Source organism: Nematolebias whitei, chromosome 5 (genome assembly GCF_014905685.2).
Source record: "Nematolebias whitei isolate Nwh7 chromosome 5, NemWhi1, whole genome shotgun sequence".
NCBI lineage: Eukaryota > Metazoa > Chordata > Actinopteri > Cyprinodontiformes > Rivulidae > Nematolebias > Nematolebias whitei.
The window spans coordinates 2,559,183-2,575,121 of NC_056502.1; the positions used below are offsets into that span (position 1 = coordinate 2,559,183).

Genomic DNA, 15,939 nt, shown 5'->3' on the forward strand with positions numbered 1-15,939 from the left:
ACTGGTAATGGTTAGGGTTAGGTATGAACTGGTAATGGTTAGGGTTAGGTATGAACTGGTAATGGTTAGGGTTATGTATTACCTGGTAATGGTTAGGGTTAGGTATGAACTGGTCATGGTTAGGGTTAGGTATGAACTGGTAATATTTAGGGTTAGATTATAGAAATGAATGGGAGTCAATGAAACATTCCCACTAAAGTTGGTATTCATTTTCTTCTACAAACAATAAACTTCTCTCTCCTAAATTTGTTGCAGCGTGCATCTCCGTGCATGTTCTTATGTAGGTCTAACATTAATAAACACCAGAAATCTTGACATTTTTACTTCAAATGTTTATTTTCTGCTTTTTTTTTCAGTTTGTAAATGTTAAATTTAAGATAGATTTCTCAATTCTGATCCTGGTTCTGCTGGAGGTTTCTTCTGTTAAAAGGAGTTTTTCTTTCCACTGTCTCCACTGTGCTTGCTCAGGATGGGAGACTGCAACAAAGCCAAGATTCATCTTGTCTGCTGGATTCTTAGATAGAGAACTTTACTAACTGGCTTTTATTTGAATGTTCCTGTAAAGTCCCTGAGACAACTTTGTTGTGATTTGGAGCTTTATAAATAAACTGAATTGAATTGAGTTTTAAGCTGTTTGTTCCTTCAACAAAGGTCACATCTGGTCACTGTGGTCAAAAGGTTTATTTCTGTCATCAACATAAAGTTTCATTCGTTAAATGTGAGTAAAGACAACATTAAATGTAAAAACTCAGAGGGGTTTGTTTGTCATCAGTGTCTGCATTTCTGGAGTCCGTCTCGCCTGAGTGACTGACTGCCGCAGGTTCGGCTGCTGGTCTACCTTCAGAGAAAACTCACAGCCGCAGGTTCGGCTGCAGGTCTACCTTCAGAGAAAACTCACAGCTGCAGGTTCGGCTGCTGGTCTACCTTCAGAGAAAACTCACAGCCGCAGGTTCGGCTGCTGGTCTACCTTCAGAGAAAACTCTCCAGCTCAGCCTCCCGTCAGGCTCATCCCAATCAACCACTTGGCAGCCGCCGCCTTTTCACTTTCCACATGTTCCACTCCCTCGCCTTCACATCCTCTTCACCTCTTTTTATTATTTACCCAGTTTCACGTGCAACTTTGACAGGCATGTGTTTCTGCAGCCAGTGTGGGTATTTTTACACTCAGTATTTACAATATCCTCTCATGGGGCTGGTTCATTTTTAAATACTCTTTTAAAGTGTCTGGAATTGAATTTACATCATTGTGAGATACTCAACCCTTCCCTGAATCCAAACTGATGGCTGTGATTTTACTAACGGCTCATAAAAAGCACAGACGTGGACAAAACTTCAACAATACACAAACTAAACAAAGAAAGTTAGAATAAAATGTGCAGAGAACATTAGACTGACCGTGGAGGTGGACGATATTTGCACAGTGCAGCTCAGTACTGGCCCACTGTGTGGGTGTATTCCTATTTCACACACAAAAACCCTCCCATGCTGGGAGACTGACTCATGTTGTCCTCAAGGGGCAAAGGCTGAGTGAAAACACCCACGCCACAGGCCGTCAGGGCTTCAAGAGCTGCTCGGATTGAAAACATGTGTGCATTAATACCTGCACAAGGCCCATGAGCAAATATATCGCCTGGACTAACCTGCTAATAGCCTTAATTTGTAAGATAAACAGTAGAAGAGTTTGACACTCACTCACCTAAGGCGCTTTTCCTCGGCTGCACAGCCTCTGCTGCCTTCGGCTGCGTTGGAGGGACTGGCTGAAGGCTGTGGGGGGAACAACAGAGTCACTGCCTGCCTCCGCCATGCTATCTGTTAAAGAGATTTTCTCCCAGAGAGAAATTAATTTCCTTTTTCAGACGGGCCGCAGAGTCTGTGGCACAGTCTGCGTCGTCCAGCTGCGTCCCCGGAGCGGGAGGCTTTTAGAACTGCGCTGCTGTAAAATCTGACGGAGCCACTAAACCTCCGAGAAAGCTGCAACTTCTTCACTTTGTTTTTTCTTTTATTTCACTTTGATTTTTTTTTTTACCTATATGTCTTTAAACTGCACTCAGCCCACAATTTAAAGCACATTATGCTTTTAGTTTGAAAGTGTCATAACATGGATGTTACATGAGTTTTATATTTGAATTTAAAATAAGTCAAATTTAGTTTTGAAGGTTTTTGGTAATTTATTCAACTTTTTATTAATTGTTATATTTATAGGTTATGTCATTGATAACTTTAATTGTATAAAGCAAGTTCCCAACATTAGGTCAATAAACTCAACAAGTGTTACAGCAAAGGCATGTGCTATTTTTTTTATTTATTACTATATATATATATATATATATATATATATATATATACTCTGTATTTAAAATATACTGTACATAGAGTATATAAAATCAACAAAGTGGACATCACCACTTGTTTAATCCAGAAAAACCGACACGTTGCAAAAGACCAATTTTGATAATCAGCTAAAACTGAAATGCTAAAGATAAACTAAGTTGAACAGTAGCTAAAATTAGCCAAAGTAGATACAAGCTGAAATCTGCCAAACCATTGTTAAAAGATAAAATTATTCAAACAGTAGCTAAAAGCTAAAATAAGAAATAAATGCATCTAATATCTAAAACCTCAGCTAATAGCTAAAATTCAACAACATTGTACCTAAAATGTAAAATCAGTAAAACCCAAACTAAAAGCGAAAATAAAAACATTAGCTAAAATCTAAAATGAGCTTAATGGTAGCTAAAAGTTAAAAAGAGCAAAACCGTATGTAAAAGATAAAATCAGCTAAAAGCCTAAAATTAGCTTGTTCATTTAAACCGATCAGTAGATCAATTACATTTATCAAAACAGCAGCTAAAAGCTAAAACAGACAACTGTACCTAAAAGCTAAAATCAACAAAACAGTAGCAAAAGAATAGCTAAATTCTACAATCAGCCAAACTGTTGCTGGAAGTTAGCTAAATAATAGCTGAAAGCTAAGAGGGGTAGATTGTCAGTGAAACGTAGCTAAATAGTATCTAAAATCTAAAAGAGGCATAAAATAATAGAGCAAGAATATTGAAGCCAATTTTTTAAAAATGCAACAGACTGAAGAAATTAAAGAAATGTCAATTTGTTTCTATAAGGATTTTTCTAAATAAAATTAAATATAGTGAATCGTGAAAAAGTTACAAAAACAGAAGTTATTCTTGACTGACTCAACAGTCACACAATAAATACATCAGCTTCACAACCTCCGTTATTTAACTGACTGTTTTCTAGTTTTTTCATGAGCAAACCTTTTAATAACCAAATGTGTTTCTAATGTGAGGTCGAGCAAAGTGTCTGAACTTTTTGAAGGTTTTAGGAAACTGAACAGTCTCATTTTCAATCAATTCCATGGAGTTATAGAACTTTGGGTCATTCTCAACAAAACAAGCTGCTAAACATTTACATGAAAATTAAAAGATTGTGATATGCTGTTGTTATAAAGTTAGTGTTTGTTATTCAGCACATTTGAACACATTGTTTGCCAGAACATGTGCAGTTGCTTTGGAAAAATTCTGAACATAAAATCAGTCTGAACCTCAGGAGAGCTAAGAGCTGCTGGTCCAGAGGAGCATAAGCAATAAAGATGTCTGCAATAAACATGATTTTATATTAAACTGAAATTTAATAAATTCATATCGTGAACGTTTCCATTTATTTTCCAACAATCATCTCACACATCCAGGCTGAACATAAGAACAGCATGGATTCTATCTGACGTGCAACCACATTAAGGTTGGCTTTAGCTGCACAGCTAAGGTAGAAAAGAAGTAAATTAGACAAACTTTAGTGATTTATCTAATCTTCTTTGACCTGAGGTACACCTCAGGGTTCTGTATTAAGTCCTCTTTTAATTTTTACTCATTAAACCTCTGGAGTTCAAATTCAAAAGATCCTGTATGACATATATGACATATAGACAGCATAATTTTCCAAAAGTGTTGTTTAAATATTTGATACGGTTCCAAAAAAAGTTGCTATATTGACAGTCAGCGAGATTATTAATGTTTTAATGTCAGTGAGTTTGAAAAAATTTAGCAAAATCCAGAAATTAACCTGAGTCAGCAAATATGCCCAGGTTAAATAAACTTCAGTGTCGTCAGCATACGGGATCATTTTGAATTTGAACTCAAGAGGTTTAATGAGTAAAAATTAAAGCAGCCTCAATACAGAACCCTGAGGTGCACCTCGGGTCAAAGAAGATAAGATAAATCACTAATGTTTGCAGAAAAGGATCTGTCAGACAGATAAGACGCAAGTCAATTAAGAGCAAAGTGTCAAATCCTCTAAAGCTGGGAGATAAACCCACGATATTAGATGCAGCTGTGAGTTCAGGTAATATAAGAACTGGACCGACACCAGAGTCAACAAGGAGCACAACGTCATTTCTAACGTTTTCATCACAGCCTTAAACCCAAATTAAATATAGCACCTACACCAATGAACAAAGGGCTGTTGAAATGCAAATGTTCTCAATTATTTTAGGTAAAAATACATTAAAAATATTTCTGGCTGTCACACAGATTATTTTAATTATTAAAAAGGAACAAAAAGAGTTAGAGAAAAGAAATGTACATGTGGAAATCACATTTTGACATGTAAAGAATGTTAAATCAGCATGTGCCATATGTAGAACATGTCTTGCACATGTCTCCTGTGTGAATTTGGAGCAAAATAAATCAAATTTTCACATTTTCCAGGTGATTTTGAAACAACACGTTTCTGTTCTCACGTTATAGTCACATGACGTTCTACATATGTTGCAAAGTCAAAAACAAGTTAATGTTTCTTCTGTAAGTGTGTCGTGAATCAGCACTTTTCTGCTTTTGTTGGTACCTTGCAGTTATTTGTTAGTCACCAATCATTTAGGTTAGTTTCCTGCAACAAAGGCATTAAAAAATAACCAGTATTTGTCATTTTGGTTCGTTTGGTGGTGTTTCATTTCAAAATGATGTCATCACCATTAAAACAATCAATAGTAACTTTTCTGCCTTGTATTTAACTGTGCATATTATTTTTTGCACTTAAAGTGAATAGAGATGAAAAGGGACGTTACAGGAGCTCTCAACGTCCAGACACCAAACGATGAGCGAGATTAAAAGCAGCAGCAAGCGTCCACAGCGTCCCACTATCTGAGTCAACAGTGACAGGGTTGACATTAACCTCTGACCCCTCTCCCATCTTTTCACACACTCCCACTTCCCCTCATTCCGCCTCTCCTCCTTTCAGCTCCACCCATGAAACTCTGCTTTCATTCACACGTATTCCTTAAAGAAGAAGAAGAAGAAGAAGATGGGCACCACAGGGTGACTCCAAGCCCAAAGTAAATTGTCTTTCCTGAGGCTCAGTCATTTTAATGCAGCAGATTTATTGCGCTGTGCTTTTTGGAGGGCGATCATCTACGTGTGGTCAGTAGCTCGTTTGCAGTCTGTGACCCAGCCTCCCTCTCACGTTACACCCTATTTATAACATCCCCTCTGCCGGCTCCCCTCGTTCTGCAGTTCCTAGGAACCTCTTGAGCTTCCAGCCTCGAGCTCCACTCCTCTGTTCCTCCTGACATCTGAGAAGCTCTGCTGCAGGCTGTCCTGAGCTAACAGTTTATCCTGCACAGCCTGCCAAGCAGCCGTCGGCTCCGGATTACCACAGGACACCGTTTCACAGCCTCGCCTGTTTTCTGCTCTCACTGAGTCTTCCTCCTAACGGGACACGTTTTGGTGAAGTGTGTTGGATATGCGCTTGTGAGCTTCTGTTTTTGGTTGAAGAAGGAACTCAATCCCTTTGCCGTGCCCATCTCACCTTCCCTGGAGGGCCCGATGGATCACACACTGTTCGGCTGCCTGCGGAGCCCCCACGCCCCGGCGCAGACCCTGCACCCCGCCTTCAGCCAGTCCCCCTTGACTCTCCATGGACGCTCAGACCACATCACCTACCCCGACCTGGCCTCTTCATCCTCCTCCTCGTCTACATCCTCACCTTCAGCGTGCATCATCTCAAGCTACTCGACTGATGACGGCCTGTTTCCCGGGCAGCCCCCCCACCACCACCACCACCACCGGGCTCACCTGCCCTCCCAGCAGCATCACCACCCACCTCAGCACCACACGTCTTGGCACATCCCACAGATGCCGTCGCCCGGCGGCAGCGCATGCCACGGCCTCTGCCACCCGCACTCCCTCCCACCTCATGACAACAGGCCCGCTCCTCCGGACCTGGGCCACCCCGGCGCTCCCAGCATGTGCGCCAGCACCCCGACGCTGGGCAACGGCAGCCCCCCCACAGGGGCCTCCTGTGTGCCTTCAGACTTTGGCAGACAGACGTTGTCACCTGCTGAAGCTGAGAAGAGGAGCAGCAAAAGGAAAAGTGACAGTTCAGGTAAGAAGATGTGGAAACAATAAAAACGGCTCAGCCTCACGTTTTGTCTCTTTCTGACACGCTGCACAACCAAAGACTGAAACACGTTGCAACTCTTTTCTTTGACTTGAAATATGTTTTGAAACATTCCAGTCACAGCTGAAGAACCGCAAACATGTGCAGGTGTTGGAAAATCTGCAGCTCCGACAGAAAAACAAGACAAACGGTGCCTGAGGGCGGTTTGTGTCGGCCGCAGGCGTGCGGAGCGACGGCCACACGTCCACCGGGCCCGTCTGACGGCTGCCATCTTGTTTCAGTCACATCTGCTCCACGCACAAAACGACGTGCGCTGTAAAGAACTGATGTCATGGATTGTAAAAGATTACGCCTCGCGCTGCACTAAACGCCTCGCACGTGCTCTTTCTCTGAATCCAGTCAAAATAAATCACAGTCAGGCCGGGGGGGGGGGTCAATCTAATATAAGAGAATGAGACGTAAAATAAAATAATTAGAATCTCAATTTGTTTGAGTTTCTTTAAAATAAAGTAGAATAGAATAGAAAAAACCTTTATTGTCCCACGGATGGGAAATTCAAGTGTAACAGCAGCAACAGATGAGTCAAGTTTTATTGATTATAAATTAAAATGTCCAGGAATTATGCAAATTATAATTAAACTAGTTTTAGACAAGGCCACCACTTTATAAGTGTTTATTAATGCATTAAAATATGTTGTTCATGAGTTTGTGAACATTTGATGAATTATTAATTGTCATTTATAAAGTACTGGAGCTGGTTCTCTGTATTTTTATTCTTTTATATTAAAGATTTTAATATCTAACATCTGTCAGTAATTCACCTGCATTTGTAGATGCAAAGTTTGTTTTTGTAATTAAAAAAAACTCCTTATCACAAGCAAAGGCTACTTTTACCTGAACGAATAAAACATCACTTGAGCTTGTTAAATTGTGAGCGTGCTTCAACGCATGAACAGTTTTATGACAAATATTTAAATACGTGCGTTATTAATAATTGCTAAAGCTTTATAAAATGTTCATAAACTCATCAATAACCTATTTATGAGGTAACAATAAATATTTTATGAAGGATCCCTCCTTTGGAAGTGGAACCACTATAATATATTTCCTTTTATTTAAAATTTGTGTAAAATATAGTCTCTAAAATCTGTTAGTGTGAGTTTTTGTTGTTAAAATACAAAAACCTACTGTCATTAATGAACGTCCAGCATTAGAGAAATGTCTCATTTTGTCGTGTATTCAAAGTAAAATGACCTCGCTGACGTCCTGCAGATTATTTCCGACCTGCAGGCTCCACCGTGATCAATCACAGCGCGACAAACGAGCAGTTTGAGTCTCCAGAGCTCGCTCTGGGAACGTGATGTTAGTGCGAGTTTCACGGAGATGTGTCCTCGCTGAGCTCCTTTTGAGGAGCGCAGCCCCTCAGCACGGATCCTTTAAAGGCCCCTTGGTTGCCACCTCCTGCGTGATTTTTGTCCAGGACAACTTTGAGCTGACCGGCTGGCCTCTCCTGCAGGCCACAGCTCGTTTACGGACACGAGTTTGCAAAATACAAAATGAACGACTCTTGGCTGGATTTATTAATCCACCAGGAAAATGCAACTGGAAATAATTTGATTTATAATCCTCATAATCCCTCCAGATGTGATGTTATGGGAGCGGAACCATGGATATAAATTTAAAGGAAAAGCTGAAAATTGTGCAAAAAGCTGAAACCAAATTTTCTGTTGTATTTGTTCTGTGCTAAATATTTCCTCACGCACATGGAAAATGTTGCAATCACACTTTGACTTTTCCTTCTGCGTTTTGAAATCCGTCTGCTCGTGCTGCAACGTTAGCTGCATTCTCACCACAGTAACACCAATCACACTGATTATGGGGCTAACTGCGCTGCTGACTCAGTCAGCTGTCTAAATATCAGACCACTGCCTTTTGCATGAGATAGAGCTCGGCTTATGTTTCAGCATCTGGACCAGGAGCTTGAAGGAAAGCCAAATTTAACTGCAGAAATAATAAAATCTGAGAGCTCATTTCCATATAATTTTTTCAAACATAACTGCTTCTAATGCTCTGACCGTTTCCTCGAGCGAGGCTGCAGGTAATGAGATGAGTCAGGGTTTTTCATTTCGGGGTAACCTGCTCCTTTTTTTTTGTTTTGGGCATTGCCTCAGAGTTTTGTGTCTCTTAAAGGCAGGGTTGACTTTGCTGAGTTTACAGCTCTGTCAAGGGAGGGGTCGTCCTTTAAAAGTTACCAGTCTTCCAATAAAAGGTGCTTATTTTGTCAAGGCATTGTTGTAAAAAGAAGCGGGAGGCCTCTCGCTGACAGTCTCTTTGCAGAAGATTGAGTCAAACGTGGTGCGAGTGCCTGTAGATTTGTGTTGTTTGTTCCGTCTGCCAATCAAACAAATGCACATTTTCACCTTCACACAGAGAACGCTGGTTAAAATAGCAGGAGTTTGTTGGTTTTTCATCCATTTGCAGGTTTTTCTCCCCCAAACGGTCTCTTTTGAACTTTGCCAAGTTCATTGGAGAACCCTAAGCTTTGCGCCGTGTCTGGGTGTGTGTGTGTGTGTTTCTCATATTATTCCTCCTTTTTTGTGGAAAGATGAAAGTTACAGCCGGGACCTAATTGCTGCGGTGCAGTGGCTGCGCCATAAAAGCCCGCCGCTCGTTTTAACTCCAGCCTGTCGGTCTGAAGCGGCTGGCTGCGTTGTACTTTGATTTCTTTTTGACATGATGTCTGCGTGAACCGGAGGCAGAGGGTCAGCCGGTCTGAAGACGGGCTGCAGACACCCACTTGTCGTTGGGAGTGTGAAATTACAGGCAGGGGAAGACGGGGGTCAAAGGGCAGCTGGACTCGGGCTTCGGGTCAACATAAGTTTCATTTTGTAACATTCATGGAGGAAATGGTTGATTTTTGTTTGTTCTAAATGTGTGCAGTTTAATTTCATCTTTTCCTCAGACAAAGTTATTTTTGTCTTTCTGAAAAACATAAACTTAATGAGAACAGAGTCTTCACGACGGACAAACAGAACCAACAGGGGGTCCGTAAGAGGAGAAACTTTAGATTTGGCGTCACACTTTGCATCGTTTGTGGGTCTGGACGGGGGCTGCGGGACTATTTACAGTTTTCCTTGACGCAGGATCATCAAACCCTGCAGGAGACGAGCACAGATACATTTGCATGCGATTGCAGCTGTCCGTAAGTCCAACGTGCATCTGAAGCCTGTCCAGCAGAAAAACCACAAAAGCTGCTCATAATAGGAACAATTTGAAAGCCAAATTAAACGCGTGTGTTTTCTTTGGAAACTTTTTTTTAAAGACACACAAAACAGCACTTTTGCAAAAGTAAGGAGTAATAATGACAGAAGGCCGGGATATTTAGTTGTTTTTAAAGCAAGCGCACAAACTGTTTATCCCTCACCCAGTTCTCTGGTTTGGTTGTGCACGCAGATTCTTTATCACACAAATGTGTGATAAATGTGTTTATATGAATGTGTTGGTTTGTCTGAACAAAATGTCTCAGAAACCACTGAACGTATCATCACGATGGAATCAGCCCAATTCAAGATGGCCGCCACGGCTCATCCACCTTAACCTACAAAAGAAAAATGGCAACACCTCAGTAATCTAGCAAAGTTTAGTCAGGTCCTCTGGATGAATTCTTCTTGTTGAGACGTTTCGTCTTTTATCCAAAGGACTTCTTCAGTCTGAGGAGCTGCAATAAACTCAGTCTCTTAAATAGCACTTTCTCATGGTGGATCAACCAGTTTGTTGTTGACATCCAGAACCAGCTGATCACATGATGAAGGACCATCAGCCTAACAATGGATCATTAGCACCTGATGGCTGTTTACTGTTCACAGAGGGCTGAGTGATACTAGCAATCACAGCATTGTAAGAGGGGGACAGTTGAACCCGGAGGCCTCCACCCCTGTTTAATGATGGACGGTTTCTTTTCACAAAGATGGCCTCCTTTACTCCTCTCTCAAACCATCGTTCCTCTCTGTCCAGGATGTGAACATCTTCATCCCTGAATGACCTCTGACCTGCAGATGAGTGTAGACCTCAGTAAGTTTTTGCAGAAGCTAAGATCTGCTGTGGTGGTGGTTGAGAGTCATCCCCAACACGCTGTCAGATCACATGAGCTGTTTGTAAGTTGTGAACAAAACAACAGTCATTTTCCAACAGAAGATGCTCTGAGACTCTGGCACGAACAGCAGGCGATGATTTGCCTTTCACTGGGAAGAGTTTTGCCTTTTTATTGCTCCTAAACAAACATTTTATGAGCATTTATTGTTCGACTGACTGTTTCTACTCTTGAAAGACGGAGTCAATTAAAAACAAAAAGCAAAGATTTCCAAATACACTTCATCTTTACTGAGTCTTTGTTCCAAGCTAGCTAATAAAGTCACAGCAGCAGATTCCTCTTAAACAAAGACAAATTAAATCCATGCTGGCTGTATAAAAGCAGCTGCAGACAGATGTGCTCCCGCCCACGAGTCCTTCCACTCACTTAAAGTATCCATAAACAACGAGTGATAATAAAATGTGACTGGCAGCTCTCTCTGTTTCTTACCTGAGCTGACGTGCACCTGCCTCACGGCCTGTTTTGAGTTGTTTCTTTGTGTTGGTGTAAATCTGAGCCGAGCGCAGCACAAACCTGTCGGTGTTTGGTTTCAGAGTCCCAGGACGGGAATTACAAGCCAGACGTGAGCAGCAAGCCCAGGAAGGAGCGGACGGCCTTCACCAAGGAGCAGATCCGAGAGCTGGAGGCCGAGTTCGCCCACCACAACTACCTGACCAGACTGAGGCGCTACGAGATCGCCGTCAACCTGGACCTCACTGAAAGACAAGTACGTCCCCGAAGCGTGTCGGACATTACCGAGGCCTCTGTTAGCGTGTTGATGCCATGTTGTGGAAACGGAGGCGCCCTCAGGACTGCAGGGAGGCTTTTCACTCACTACTGTATTCTGGCTGTTTTGTTACGAGTCCAGATGTGGCTGCATCATAGGGCTATCCTATTCCAGATGTTCCTGTCTATTATTACAGCCACGACAGGGAGAGACAAGTTGAAGGAAGTGCTGTCTAGCAAGGCACTTCCTTTGTCCCACTGCCCCTGCAAAGACAAATTGGTCTCCGAGCGTAAGCCGCTCACTGTGAAACACATGAAACGAGCGAGCGGAGACGAACGGTTAGAGGAAGGACGAACCACCAGATGTTGTCCTGACACCTCTGTAAGCTGCGGCTCACAGCTGCTTCACTTTATTCCTGAGAGTTCTGCCGAGTGACACGACCAGACCCACGTTAAAGAGCTGGAAATGATCCGCAGGCTTCAGGCGACGCCTCACTCTTTTACTCTTTCAAAGGTTTAACCACAGGGAACGTTCTACTCTCACTTTGTCTCATGCACACTTCATCAAACGCCAAACTTCAATAAAAAATAAAACACTTCTTTATTTTCACAAAACAAACTTTAACTTAAAACTAAGTTTACTCTAAAAACTGCTGGGTTATTTTAATAACTCATGCACTGCTAAATCTTTTGGGTTTGGGTTGAGTTGAACAAATGTTCGGTCAAAATGGGGGGGGGGGGGGGCACAGAGTAGAGAAGGTGGGCCTGTGATTGGAAGGTCGCCGGTTCAACTCCCCAGACACAACGTCAAAGTGTGGATGATAAAGGTGAAACACCCACACCTGCCTCCACCCTCATTTGCCCCAATCTCTGGGCCCTTGAGCAAGGCCCTCAACCCCCACTGTCTGCTCCCCTGGGCGCCCTACATGCAGCTCTCTGCTCCACAGAGGCGGTGGTAGCTCCTGGTCTGTGGTTGAGTCAGGAAGAACATCTGGTGTAAAAACAATCACCGAGTCTTCTTCATGTGAGCTGCTTTGTTGTGGCGACCCCTGAAGAAGGAGCAGCTGAAAGAAGAACATGATCAAAAAGCTGGAAACAGTGTTTGGGTCAAAGATAATCTGTTCATTCTTCACTTTCTGACTCTAAGCCAGACGTGGACCAGAGGAACCTGACTGGACCTCAGCTTCAGGACCAACAGTGCGATACTGCAGGAAGGATGGAGGTCTGAAGACTGTGGCAGTCGACCATGAGTGTTTGGTCTGTCCTTCAAAGAGGCAGTCTGCTCTTAAACATCCAGTGCCACGTCACACGAGCCGCATGTGTTAACCGATTAAACCACAAAGATAACAACTTAAACAGGACGCACAAAAAATACAGACAACAGCTGCAATCAGATTATTTTAATTAATGTTATATTTGTGTCACTTCAACACAAAGTAGATGTTTGAGTCAAACTACAGAGAAATAGCACAAACAGAAGAGTCTCTGTAAGAAGTTTCATTAGTTCTTCAGAGCGCCCCCAAGTGGAAGCAGCCTGCTCTGAACCATCGTTTCATAGCATGGAATGAAACATGTATGAAACATGTATGAAGCATGTCAGACATGCAGGAGAAATGAGGCTTGTGTTAAAAGTGAAATGTTTTAATTCATTTCTATCCTTTTTGGACGACCTTTGATGCATCACTCAGATAAAGTGCCGGGTTATGGTTGAGCATTTAAAGCCCTGGGTTCTGGTTAGAAAAACATCACGAGGAGGTTTTAGAAGACATCGATCCAGAGGTGACATGTTTTATTTAGCAGCCTGGGAACCCCCGTAAGTCCACAACAGATGTTTCTCTTTGAATTAAAAATGAACGCAGTGGGTTCAACACCAGGCGTGTGAAGGGTTAACGCACAAACCAAAGTCATTGCATTTAATGTGTTAAATAAGACGTTGCTTTACATCTAACATCATGAGGTTATCAGAGGTTTAGGCTAAAACCAGGCTGAAGAAGATTCCTGTCAGAGAACAAGACGCTGCAGGTTTCTCTCCGTTCTGAAAGATCCTGCAACGTGAGACTTGGAAAATGTCGGCTGCATCACGTTCTAAACAATTCCCCACATTGGGTTCGAACTGTGCAGGTGCAGAACTCCAGAGGAAGTCTCCCCTTCAGTCAGAACAACAAAGTGGAGGTTGCCATCTTCACAAGCTGCTTCACAAACCGCTGCCATAGTTCTTTTGGTGGAATCCAGTGTGTGTTTCTTTAAGCTCTTGCTGCACGAGTTGTGTGTGATCTCAATTTGTCAGGGAAATATACAGCAGGAGATAGTGGGGTAAATACTGGCAGTGGAAGGCGCTGTCCAAGTCACTTGATTTATGCCGCGAGCGCTGTTTGGAGAAATCAGATGGAAGTTTAATGTGTTTGGAGGAACTGGAACGTTTCTAAAGATGGCAGCAGCTCAGCATGACGTGGAAACATCGTTCATGTTTGGAGGTTAGCCAGCTTGAACGGTTTGTTCCTTCAGTGTGGAATAAAACCAGCTCCAACAGCTAATTTCACAAAGTCCCCGCTCTGCTTGAAAAAATGTTCATTTTTATTACGAATAGTGTTTTTATTTTATTTTTTGCTATTTTAAATTAGGGCACATTAGTTACATAAGGATATGAATGGGGAGTGGTGGCACAGAGGTTAGAGAAGGTGGGCCTGTGATTGGAAGATCGCTGGTTCAACTCCCCGGACCGACAACATCAAAATGTGGGTGGAAAAGATGAAACACATCTGCCCCACTCTGGGCCCTTGAGCAAGGCTCTTAACCCCCACCATCTGCTCCCCTGGGTGCCCTGGATGGCAGCGCTCTGCTCCACACAGAGGCTGTGGTAGCTCGGTGTCTGTGGTTGGGTCAGGAAGGACCTCCAGAGTAAAAACCGTCACCAGGTCTTCATGTGAGTTAGTTCTCTGTGGAGCCCCTGAAGAAGGAGCAGCTGAAAGAAGAAGAAAAAGTTGTATAAGACATGTGAGAAGCTGGATGAGGATTCAAGGACTTTTTATTGTCATACCAGCTCACATGAGCATGTTTATGGTATGAAATTCAGACTCAGGTCCCAGATCAAGAATCTAACAATTAACAAATAAATAAATACAAAAGAGTATTATTTATAAAAATATATATAATAAAGTAAAACAATGTAAGATGAAGCTGAGTCAGTGCAGCTCGAGTCCAGCAGTCTGACAGCTGCAGGGAAGAAACTGTTTCTGAGCCTGGTGGTTGCTCTGAATGCTCCTCAGCCCCCTGGGAGGGAGGGGCTGGAACAGACTGTGCGCAGGATGAGTGGAGTCCTTCATGATGCGGAGCACCCTCCCCCTGCAAAACCTTCTAGATGAGCACTGCTGCGCTCACCGGAGGTTGTGGAGGATCGTTTTTCTGTCACAACTACAAAACCAAGCAGTTCAGGTGCAGACTGTCCCGCGCCTTAAGAAAACATGACACACAGACAAAACGCTGTAGCTCTCGCTCCGCTCCTGCGTTCTGACGCGAGGCCATCACGGCGTACGTGCCTGATGTTGACACAAACATTTGTGCTGTCAGCTGACTACCTGACCATGTGACCACGCGACCCCCACAGAACAACATTCCCCCAAAATAAACCCAGCTAACCCTGCGTGACTTGGCCTCTTCTCGTGTCGACCCCACTGGAAGCCTCTGTGCCGCTTGACGTGTAAACTGTTTTAGGCAACAGCTTAATCATCAGTCAGGGAGTGAAATTCAATCGAGGCTGTTGAGTCAGGGGAACAGGCAGACGGCAAGCAGCAGATGGAGCAGCAAGTGCTGCAGTAGACACCACTCTAAGGTCAGCACCCAGCAGCGAGGCCAACTGCTTCTTCACTAACTCTGTTTACTTCTTCAGTAGACAGCTAGTCCTTTTTAATGTGGGCTGTGCGGAGAAGTTATGCACAGTCAGTATCCTACCTGCAGTATCCTACAATCACAGTGATCTTGGTTTGGAGAATCAGGGAGTTCTAAAAAGGCCTACTCAAGATTAAATGTTTGCTAAGGCAACTCTAAAGGTTTTCAAATCGTTTGACAAAATGTTGTTTTAAATATTTTAATATTTTTAGCTGCTGCAGCTAATGAAGGAGCAGCGAGTGACCTCAAAATCTTCACCGAACGCTGAAAGGGTGAAGCAAACTACAAACTATGTTGCAACTTTTATTACCAAGGAATTACACCTGCAGTCAGTGGATGGAAAAAAGTGCTTGTGAATTATGTTTCATCGAGCCATGACAGAAAAATATCATCCTGTTAAAGAAACTAAACCACCATGTCCACACCTGCAGAAAACAGGTGAAATATCTGGCATGTGATGAACATGGGCATCAAATCTTACGTCACAGTTGTTTCCTGCAGGATCAATAAAGTTGTATCTTATCTTATCTTATCTTATCTTATCTTATCTTATCTTATCTTATCTTATCTTATCTTATATTATCTTATCTTATCTTATCTCATCTTATCTTATCTTATCTCATCTCATCTCATCTCATCTTATCTTATCTTATCTTACCTTATCTTATCTCATCTTATCTTATCTTATCTTATCTTATCTTATATTATCTTATCTCATCTCATCTCATCATCTTATCGTATCTCATCTTATCTCATCTTATCTTATCTCATCTCATCTCATCATCTTATCT

General features: G+C 42.5%; 2 protein-coding genes across 2 annotated transcripts in view; both read left to right on the forward strand.

Moving 5' to 3' along the window:
- The window catches only part of agmo (alkylglycerol monooxygenase), a gene marked incomplete at its 5' end in the record, with an annotated part of 141,051 nt that overhangs the window by 32,874 nt on the left and 92,238 nt on the right, over window positions 1-15,939 (forward strand).
- The window catches only part of meox2a (mesenchyme homeobox 2a), an 11,946-nt gene continuing 1,774 nt past the window's right edge, over window positions 5,768-15,939 (forward strand). Inside the window, exons 1-2 of the mRNA XM_037676697.1 lie at window positions 5,768-6,393; window positions 11,092-11,264. Of these exons, the coding sequence (XP_037532625.1) occupies window positions 5,835-6,393; window positions 11,092-11,264 (732 nt within the window). The 5' untranslated portion in view covers window positions 5,768-5,834. The remainder of the gene's footprint in view (window positions 6,394-11,091; window positions 11,265-15,939) is intronic.